Source organism: Oculina patagonica, unplaced genomic scaffold, assembly GCF_052425735.1.
Source record: "Oculina patagonica isolate OP01 unplaced genomic scaffold, crgOcupat unplaced521, whole genome shotgun sequence".
In the NCBI taxonomy this organism is placed as follows: domain Eukaryota; kingdom Metazoa; phylum Cnidaria; class Anthozoa; order Scleractinia; family Oculinidae; genus Oculina; species Oculina patagonica.
This window is the reverse complement of record NW_027558386.1, coordinates 1-11,099: the sequence shown is the minus strand read 5'-3', so window position 1 is coordinate 11,099 and position 11,099 is coordinate 1. Positions and strand designations below refer to the sequence as shown.

General features: G+C 38.2%; 1 protein-coding gene across 1 annotated transcript; it reads left to right on the top strand.

The window, feature by feature from the left end:
* The first annotated feature begins 785 nt into the window (after positions 1–785).
* LOC144640861 (laminin subunit alpha-1-like) lies at positions 786–10,310 on the top strand. The gene is made up of 9 exons (XM_078499922.1): positions 786–1,007; positions 1,744–1,829; positions 2,485–3,050; positions 3,422–3,665; positions 4,247–4,764; positions 7,822–7,924; positions 8,635–8,790; positions 9,311–9,453; positions 10,091–10,310. The coding sequence occupies exons 1-9, from the start codon at positions 992–994 to the stop codon at positions 10,293–10,295; spliced, it is 2,037 nt and encodes a 678-aa protein (XP_078356048.1). The 5' UTR covers positions 786–991; the 3' UTR covers positions 10,296–10,310.
* The last annotated feature ends 789 nt before the right edge of the window (positions 10,311–11,099 follow it).

Genomic DNA, 11,099 nt, shown 5'->3' with positions numbered 1-11,099 from the left:
AGCATGTTGTAGGGGAAAGTAATATGTAATACCAGCACTGGATATGCTGTAAGTAGAAACAGGACACTACCCTGTTTCTTTGTTAAAGGGACATTACTGGCAGGGGAGTGGGGTATGATAACTTCTCAGTTCTTTATCTTTCCACCACTGTCTCCCTTCACACAACAACAGGACTTCAGCTGGAAGTTGTTAGATAGAGAGAAAGTGAGTTGTATAAACAATGAGCTGGGTGTTAACATTAGAAAAATCTCACCATCATCAGACCTTGACAAGCGTTTTATCGTGTAACTCAGGTAGTAAGATTATTACAAATATCATCAAGGAGTGTAACTGGTATAAGTGCTAACAGACCATCACTATCACATTGTTATATAGCTAGAAATTTTTCCCCAAAAGCGTGCACTCTTATTGGCTAATTCGAGGTTACATGACACCTAACAATAAAAACTATTTTCTGCCAAACGTCTCTGAGTGATGACGTTGGAGAGTAACATTGCAATGTTACCGGCGAATGTTGACGGATAAGCACCCTTTATCCAAGTCTCCACCGTGCTAAATACTATAACACTAAATGACATATTCCTCAGGAAACCAGTTAATTTTGTTTCCTTTGAATCTCAATGCTTCCCTCGGCTTCTCCTGGAGAAACTTCGAGATTCTCGGGAAACAAAATTAACTGTTTCCTCGGGACCAGTCATTAAGTATACAATATGTGAATCTATTATTCAGAACCTTGCTTTCCTGTGATCAGTAGTTAATGATGTTGCTTTATGTATTTCAGTCACAAAATGTCAATAACTTGGCAAAGAACTCTCACAATGACAGCTCAGTGCTAAATGAGACTGCGCTACAAACAAAGGATAAAGTTGATAATGAACTGTCAAGTCTGCTTGACAACATCACGAAGAGGCTGGACCTCATCAAAAGTAAAATCCAAGGTGTCTCTGGAGATTTGTCTGATGTGACTGGGTATTTTCCCGAATTTGAAGAAATGGCAAATCGTATAGGTGAGTGGTTTACACAGGGTTTAATACAAGTTTTAAAAAAAACAGCCATTGGTTTGCTCTAGTGCTTCCAGCTAATACAGGATTGCAACAGGCCAGGAAATGGTAAAGGAAAAATGAAATTCTTTAAGGCCAGGTAAAAGTCAGGGAATTTTATTTTGAGTCAGGGAAAATTAACATCTTGAAGAAAAGTCAGGGACAACTGGTATATAACATCGCCAATTTTATACAATTGATGGCTGGAAGAAACATTGATCTCAGCGATGTTTTCTTTGGAAGTGGGGGCTGGAGGTCACTACGATATCTGACATTTTAAATTTATTTGGTCAGGGAAATATTATTATTATTTTACCAGGAAAAAGTAATGGAATTTTGAAAGTTTATGTCTGCGGCAAGGGTTACTTTAGATGTAAAAAGGTTGACTACATCTGCTGAATAAATGTTTAGTTTAGGGTAATTGACTGCTGTTATTTCCTGTACCTTAATTACAAATGACCACTAAATAAAGGGAGCACCACTTCATGTGGTGCCGCTTAGTGCTGTTTTGACTTAGTAATGGTTGGACTGGTTTGACTGCATGAAGTATAATACACATTACGTTTACTGGATAGAGCAAACAAGTGTAACTGTTGCTCTTCAAAAAAGTGTTTTACACTTTTATGACAAAGGACAAAAAATCCACCTTGTTGTCCAATGCATACAATGTTGACACGAAAATGCATAACTCTGTATCAATTAGGTGAAAAAGCTAAAGACATTGGGGAGAATGCAACAAAGTCAGAGATGGTGGCAGATGATGCTTGGGAGATAGCTGAGGACATTGAGGTATGTGTGGTTCATAATTGATGATGAATAAGCCCTCTGTTTTCAAACGGTAGAACTGTCAAAGTCTCAAAGATTCTGTACACACAAAACGTAGATTTTACCATTTAATGTCGCCAAACTCTCAGACCTATATGTATTTACTTTCCGGTACACAATCATGCTGCACAGAGGTGAATTAAACCATGATACAATCCAGTTGCATGAAAAAGAATTGTTAGACATTGTTTTTGTTTTAAACAGCTTGTCTTTAAATGATATTAATAGGGCTACCTGTGACATTTGGCAAGTTGTGGTGTGTTTTTTTTGTTACTGCCGATTTTGTTTCAGAAACGTCTCCCAAAATTGCATTGAAAATAACCATTGATCTACTGGAAACTTGCTATACAAAAGCAAGCATTGTTTGTTGTTTAAATAAATAAAATAAATCAATGTGTCTATTTCAAGTGATAAAATACATATATATCAACAGTTACAATAGTAAAAATATTAAAAAGAGCCAAATACAGGAATCAGATTAAAAATTAGTTACAATATGATGACAATTTTATTTTTTAAAAAAAACTATATAAAAACTAAGAATTAATTGCTAAATTTTGCAGTTAGGAGTATTGCCAGTTCATAACAATTTATCTAGAACCATTCTGTTTGTTTTCAGCGGCAGCTTACTGGCCTGGCTGGCCTTAAGGAGTCTATCATTCTCACAAATAGAAACATCAGTGAAGCTGAAAAGAAAGTGATGGATGCTTTAAATATGTCTCAAGTCATTAAAGAAAAAATGGTGACACAAGAAGTGCGACAGGAACAGATCATTGAGGAGTTGGACACTGAAGTGGTTAAGCGCTTGACGGACATCAGAGGGATGATGGACAGGGCACATGAGTTGCTCAAGTACACCTCCCTTGTCATGAAGTTTGATGGCAAGACGACCAGTGCACCACTACCCCCTCCTGCTGTCGAGCAGGACACCAGGTCCCTGAACTTCCTTATGTATGTGAAACCAGAAAAGCCTGATGGACTGTTACTGTTCATGGGTGATGCTGGAAGCTCAAACAATCGTCAGAAACGTCAATCACAGGAATGTAAATCAGACTTTTTAGCTGTAGAGCTCAAAGCTGCCAGACCTCATCTGAAGATGTGCACGTCAGGGAGGTATCTTGATGTTGAAGGAGAGGAAAATATTTTGACTGATGGCAAACGGTGGTACAAGCTTGAAGCCGGCATGTAAGTTTTGTTATCTCAATATTCCTCTTTTCTGAACGTTTTGCAAGATTTCTTTAAGAAAATAGCACCTTAATTAATTTACAGCAGTATTGGGAAGCAGGGCGTTACCTTCAAATGTTGGCATGCTTTGCATAATTCTTTCTTATCTTAACTTCCAATGAGTATGTGATCCAGTGTCTGCAAAGTGATTGAAGAGCCAGTTTATGCTATCTTACACAACAAGCAAATTAACATGAAATGTGATCCTTGTTAACAGTGTATACATGTTGTATGTATGTTGCATGCATGTTCCATGTATGCAGTGGTTTGATGGAGAAAAACACCTACAAAGCTTAATACAATTGTTTGTTTTTTTTTATTGTGCTTTATAGGACAGGAGATTTAGCAAGACTTTCCACCACATATTTTGATAAAACCCCAAGCAGTGTGAGGAGCAGTGTGAGGGCTTTGAATATGGATAACCCCATCATTAAATTTAACAAGAACAGTGATCTTATTGTTGGTGGAGTTCCCACGAGGATGAAGCTGCCACCTCAAGTTGATGCTGTTAATTATACAGGATGTTTTGATGGCCTTCAAGTCAACGATCACTTTGTTGGATCTTGGAACTCAGATGTAGGTCTTTTAAGAAATTTCATAATGGCTTGTCACAGCGGTTCTTAGCAAATAGAGTTACAACTGTCTTTAAAACCCTTTGGTGAAATTTCCTCAACATTCCACTTTTTGGAAATTTAGCATTTCCACAAATTCACTAATTAACTTAATCATTCCTGGGTGGTTATCCATCACGGATATAGGGATTGGAGGTCATGCATTTCAGACCTTTATTATTCCACTATTACATCATTTTATCATATTAGATTCGAGAGAACGTGCAAAATATAAGCTTGTAATACACTGTAGACCAGGGCAAAAGTATGGACGCAAAGCAGAGCAACAAAATGGCCAGATAAAATGATCCAAACATGGACTTGTTTACAATAATGGTGGAACAATAAATCCCTTATTCGATGGTTTAACATATAATACGCGACTCACAAAATATCCGTGCCTATTAATGAGGTGAATTGGATAAAATAATATTTCTAATAAATTTGGCCTTCCACTACCACACATGGGAAACTGTACATAGAACATACCTCGTTCAACAGTGTTTGGCAATGGGTAATGTTAGTTATGTTGATTTTTTTTTCCAGCCTCTCGAGAAACCTGCAAAAGATGAATTCTGTTACTCACGCAGTGGTGATGCAGAGTTTGCAGTGAAAGAAACAGACCCAAGCAGGACGTTTTTTGGCACAGGATTTCTCAAATCAGGTCCGTATGGAGATGATGCAATGGGAGAGATGGACTTCAAATTTACAACCACCTCTTCAAATGGAATTTTGGTCATTGCCATTGATGATGACGATGCATCACTCTTCCAAGCCATGGAACTATCTGATGGGCATGTAGTCTTCTCCTACAATATGGGATTTGGATACAGGAGGCTGTCTTCTACAAAGGTTTATGACACTGGGGATGAGGTCTCGATAACAAAGGTTGCGACAGATTTTAGAGGTGATAAGTTTGACCTCAAAATAACTTCCAGTCAAGGCGAGGAGGTACTTGCAAACAGAAGACCTTTCTATCCAGGAAAGAGGAGTCTTAATTTTGTGAATGCGGATTATGTTTACTGGGGAGGCATCGAAAACAAAACTACAATTCCTGCAAATGTGTAAGTAACAGTTATCGAAATTAAATATACTAGCCGCGGCATAGAGGTATTTGTATATTAGTTAGTGTAATTGGCTATTTTCTGTCGAGGTTGGAAATAGTGAAAACAACAGTTGACACTTTCACTCTCAAAGAGTGGAAGGTCGATGTCATTTTTGGCTTTAGTGTCCATTCATAGCACAATTCCAGGGGGGTTGGCAGCGAGGTCTGGGACGAGTTTCGATGATCGCCCCAGTTAAGAAATATGGCCGAGTGGGACTAAGTACCGGTTTAATTGAAAACAAAGATGGCGGAAGTTTATGGCGGACGGTCGTTTGCTAAGGTTCATAAACGTTTCGAGAACTGTTTCCACGTTCGAACATCCAGGGGTTCGTTTAAGCACTTTTTATCTAAATTTCGATTTTTAAGAAGTATCACAGGTGAAATTTACGCCGCAAACCGGCGAACGGGACTACCACTGCGTTTTTACATCCCAGTGAAGACAACGAAATCTCACAGCAGAATATTTGTAGTAATTGTTTCATACACTGGATAAGCTGAACGATCTTTATTTCTGGACTAGACGCCATGACGGTAAGGGTAGCCATTTTCGGACAGTTTTTTTTTTCACCCACCCGGCAAAACTACAGAATACAGGGCCACTTATTTGCATGTCATTGAATAAGAATAGCATCTATTGTGTTATGCCTCGTTCTATAAAGAGTGCCGACACGGTGGACCGAAGTGGCCCTGCATTCTGTAGTTGCTCCAAATACAGTTTATCGAAATAAAATATATCAAAATTTAATTGGCCTACCTTTTTTTTTTATTTTATGTTTTGCACCAGTTACAATAACCTTTTTTCATGTTCAATTAGTGTTGTAAGATTAGGTGGTAATGTTTGCAACAGTTTTCTTTATTTAAACTTTTGAACTGAGCATGTCTTCGTGATAATGGCGCTCACTGAGAAAGCTGGTGGGGTAACCTTGCATTTAGACTTTGCCTATCACACCTGTGGGGTGAGAATTGAGACTTGCAGGAGGCTGGTTGGTTGTAGAATGCTCCAGTCATGGTCAGTCACCCAAAACTTAGTGACCACGGTTTGCTGTATCTCCTTGAGGAAAAAAATGAAACTTGAGTTCTGAGGGGGCTTAAAATGTTTTTAGCAATGCATTATCTTGAAATGCTTTTACAAATAAAATAATTATACCATGGTGGAGTTTGCAAAGGATCTGCTCCTCAAATGTACATGTGTGTACCCTGGTAGAGAAATAATTGAGACACTGCATGGGATCTGACACTTTTAAAAATCCTATTGAGACTTACTTAACCTGTTGATTCTTAACTGTCCTACCTGTCCAAAGAAAAAATCAATTTCTACTCACATCCAGTTGAATAATCTTCCTGCTGACCAGGAAAAAGTTTCAGATGTAAATGTAAAAAAAATATGTAAAATTAAAGTTGTTTACAGTGGTCATGCCATTAACTTCAAGGGAAACAAAAATTTTAAATGAACATAACAGTTACAAATTCCAACTAGCAGGAGGCAGACCAGATGAGAATTTTTAGGGTGGGGGAAAACAGTTTTGCAATAATAATATTGTAGATTTTTTTTATTACCGGCAAGGGGTGCATCCCCATGAGTAGCTCATTTGAAGATGTGAAATAAACCCTGGGAGACAAAATTACCCGGTAAGTATGGTAGGTCAATGTACTTGTTTGCAACAGACATTCCATTGTCTATGGGCAAATTTATCATTTTTCCAGTGCTGAAGTGTTTCCAGTACATAAGACAAGCATTTACTTTACCACCTTTAAATGCTGTAATTAAATTGTGATCCCTCTGACCCTGTTCAACCAAAGTATTTACCCAAAACATAATTAACGGTTTCTGTATGTGTCAGCAAGGCACTTCAGATTGCACAGTTTAGGTAATTGAATTATTATTATTTTTTACATTTAAATTTAAGTGAAGAAATTTATTCTTTTTGGATTTCTTTGCCTTGTTGACTTCAGCTTGATCTTGTACCGGCAAAGGAAAAAAAAAGGAAAATCGAAATTTAATATCTCTTTAAGATTACCTTAGAAAACGTTTATTCTGCTGTGGGCCCATTCGCATGGACATGATGGAAAATGCTTTGAAATTCGATTTTCAACCGAAAGCAACTCGGCACTTTATATGCAATATTCGGTTCTAGAAGTAAATGCTACTATAAACGTTCAATCAGAAGATGAATTTCTAAAAATGACTTCTATGTTTTATACGCAAACTACATGTGTAAGCTTGTATAAAGACACAGAACTTGAGACAGGTACTGTATATAAAGATAAAGCTTAGCAGGTCAACCCTACTTGACAGGGGCAGTCGTGAAACACTTCGACGCCAATAAAGGACACTGTTACTGAATTTTCTGTTAAGTGAAGGAGAATCGCGGACGAAATAATTTCTTTTGCTGTGCAGGCGTGAAGATGAGATAACACTCGACTGGGAAAATCTCAGCCCATGCAGTATACACAGAAACTTGTCCGGAAACATGTCACCCGCTCCTTGCTCATTTAAATTTTTAACTGCTCTACTAACCTAAAACAGAGCTGATCCTTCATTACATTAGTCTTGATTGTCTCAGAACTGCCACAAAATTATAACGGGAAGTAAACGGCAATATTAACCAACAGCGAATTCGTTTTCTACAGTCAACTCGACACGCGACGCCATGTTGTTCCTTTCTTGCCAAGGCATTGTGCGCATGCTCCGTACGGTTCTCGAATGATTGACAGATTTCTTAACTGGGGCGATCATCGAAAGCGGAAAAGCGGTAAGATCAAAGATAGCTGCCAGCCCCCCTGCACAATTCGATTGAAAACTTTAATGTTAATGTAACAGGCAGGTATGTTACAATGCTATTGATGGGAGAAATAAAGTTGTCTAGGTCAAACAATCTTTCAGACTGTTTTCGCCCAACTCATTTATTCTTCCCCACTTTTCTTGGACCAAGTCTTACAGTCCTGGGCCCAGCGTTATCCACCCTTCGAACAACTGGGCCCTGATTTAATACGACACAATTTCTTTCTTACACAGGACTAAAAGTTTTTTTAAAGGATGTCTTACAAGTCTGAGTTTATCCACTGGTGATATCAAGTTACAGCCATCGCCCGGCTTCATTTTGGGATGTATGGTGAAGGTGAGGCATCTCTTTTATAAATCTTGACTCAATCTTCAGTGGCATAGTTTCCTTTAAAAATAAATCCTTCAGGAAGTGATGTATTGTGTGCAAAACATTGTCAAATAACTGCTTTATCTCCACGGGGGGGGGGGGGGGGGCACCCTGTATAGTTTTGCAACCCTATACTAGACTAGATACCGAAAATCCATACCCTATCCCAGACTTGCTTCTTTTTAAAACTGCATCACTATAAGTGTTTTAATGGAAAACCATCTGTCAACAAACGTTATCACAATGATTTTATTCACGTCTACGGAAGCCTCTTTCTCTTCTGAGTTCCTATTCCTATTCTGGACTTAATTTTTCATACCACTGATCAGTTTCTCGGCACATGATACCCCATTCTAGAGCTAAAATCTCTGATTCTTTTACCCTATCCCAGACTAAATTCTTTGAAAACCATACCCTTTTACAGCGGCACATACCTATATAGCTCATATATGGGAGTGCCCCCCCCCCCTCCTGGGTATCTCCACCTCTGTGTTGAGTTGCTTTGTAAATTTTAGGGAAGCCCGTAAACGATGATTTTACAGTGTTCTAGGCCTACACACATCATCCCTGTGTGTCATGTAGTGCTGCATGCCCCTTTTGCAACTACTTAAAAGAGATGGAATCACACACCCTGCAGGTCGGGGTATCAAAACTAACTTATTCCATTTTACTAACAGCAAGCGCACAATGTCACGTTCCTTGAAGACCACAGTTTCCTCGCTATAAATCCTTTCCTCAACAAAAGGAGAAGAGGTTTTAACATTGGATTGTCCTTCAGAGTAGGTCCTAAGACTAAAAATGGACTTATTTTTCTGGAGGCCCATGGCGAAGTAGTAAGTATTCCATGTTCTAGACAGATGTCGTTGTGGTGGAGCGCTTTTCAAAGGGGTGTCAAAAGTGATCCAAAGTCGCTTTGATTTTGTTTTACTATACTCTGTGATTGGTTAAAAAAAATCGTGTCAACCAATGAGATGCAAAACCAAAGCCAACTGCAACTTGGTCATGCATGTTTTCCTGCGCTTTGCTTCGTGTTCCCATTGGTTCATTGTGTTATTTAAATTTGTTGTGATTGGCCAATTGGTTTTACAATGCTTAATCTAATACCACTTTACTAAGAATTTTTTTTGTGACTCAGCCTCATAAATTCTGTGCTGTTGTTGTTCTTGTTGTCTGACATTAATTTCACAAGATTCCAAACTAATAAAACGGTAACAATATAAAACATGCAAATTTCTATGGTAAGTAGTGATTTAGCCTGCAGCCTACTCAACTGTAATGAGATATGATTCTTGAGCCTATATATTCTTACTGTTGTTTGATACTCTATTGACTCCTGTTTTTTTCTTATTACAGAAAGATTTTATTCTCTTGGGCCTGGTTGATGGAAAATTGACATTTTCAGCCAATGCAGGAATGCTTCCCTTAACATTGCAGACTTCTAATAAATTAAATGATGGAAAATGGCATTTTGTATCGGTTCAAAAGGATGGTATAACGTAAGTGTGTGCGAAAAATGTAATTGTATAATTTGTTATGTATTTTTGTTGTGAATGTCTTAGATATAATTCAATGTTTAACAAGCATTAAAACATTGCTAGCAGAGCCAAGCAATCAAATTCAGTATATGTAAGCATACGTTATAGTGCGCGCTAATAGCAGCACTAGTACTATTTTGTTCGCGCAGGTTTTGATGTACATTTCCACGGGCAATGTTTTAAAACAGTTGGTTCATGATTTCAGCTGTGTGCTATCGAGTTTGGTAAGAAGCTAGAGTTGCTCTCGGGCTTCTTTCGTGCTCTTAAAACTCCCTGTGTGCACCATTACTGGATAGTGCACACTAAAGCATGACCCAATAATTGTTAATTAGGAGTGCCATTGATTCTCGCATACTATTTTTCCTTTCCGTGTTTTTCCTTTTAAGCCTCTCTTCATGGCATTTTCTCTCCACTGTTTCCTATTCACTTCTTTAATTGTTAGTTGTGCGAAATTATTTCATTCCCTTAGATGTTATCCTTGACAACCCTCACCTGTGATGACCCCGTCGTGTACCTTGAGCCATCTTCCTGGCTGCCATTCTGTGGTTGAGATGAGAAGTTTACATTTGTGTGACTATAATTTTGATCTTTTCTGTAGGATGCATCTTGATGTCGATGACCAAAGAATATCTGGTAAATTTCAAGACCCAATGCAACAATATATCCAGACAACACAGGACATGTACCTTGGAGGTGTTCCTGCAGACTACATGGACACTGTCAGGAATAGAGATTTCGAATCTGTTATTCTCAATTCTCTGAAAGGCGGATCCATCAGAGACTTGACTTTTGAACATGAGTAAGTTCGTTTTAGTTTGAAACTTTTCATTTACTGGTCAAAACTTTGTGCTACCGTTAATTTCAATGATTCTTTCCATCTCATCACTGAGTGAGTCGGTCAGCAAGCTAGATTACGGTTAGTGCTCTTGGGCTTTATCGGGAAGCTGAGATCCACTCTGCTTAACTCTGCTTAACTCTCACAGCGCCTCTCTCTACCCAGGAGTACAAATGGGTATTTTTGGTGAATTGTTAGGGAAACCTGACATTTTTTATTCTGGTTAAAATTGTAACAAAAAGTTTTCTCAAAGAGGAGAACTTAATATAAACCACAGGTAGATAATTTATGTGATAAGAAAGTTGCATGATTACAGAATGAATGGTTCAGTAATTCAAAGTAAAATGAAAAACAACTTGTACTGATGCCTCTGTAGTGCAATACTTTAAACCCCTACTATGACATCATTGGTCTAAAAGTAAAATGAAGCCTGTCAGTCCAGTTATACCAACCAAGATAAAAAAGAATGTGACAAACCTGCCCAACTGGTTGTACAATAATGAGATTCCTTCGCATTTTTATCAGTTAATGTATTCCTGCTCTCGCTAATGGGATCCTGCCCAAAAACGTGCCCTAACTGGTGCGCCCTATACTACTTTGAAAATGAGGAAATGGAGACTTGTCAGTGCTATTTCTTAAAGTAATTTTGTTCGAGTGCAGCATTTGAAAAAATAAAGGAACACGTTTATGAAAATCTGTATACAGTCAGCAGCTATTTTATACAGCCTTGCTGATATTTCCACTTCATCGTGATTAAAATCCCCTGAAATAA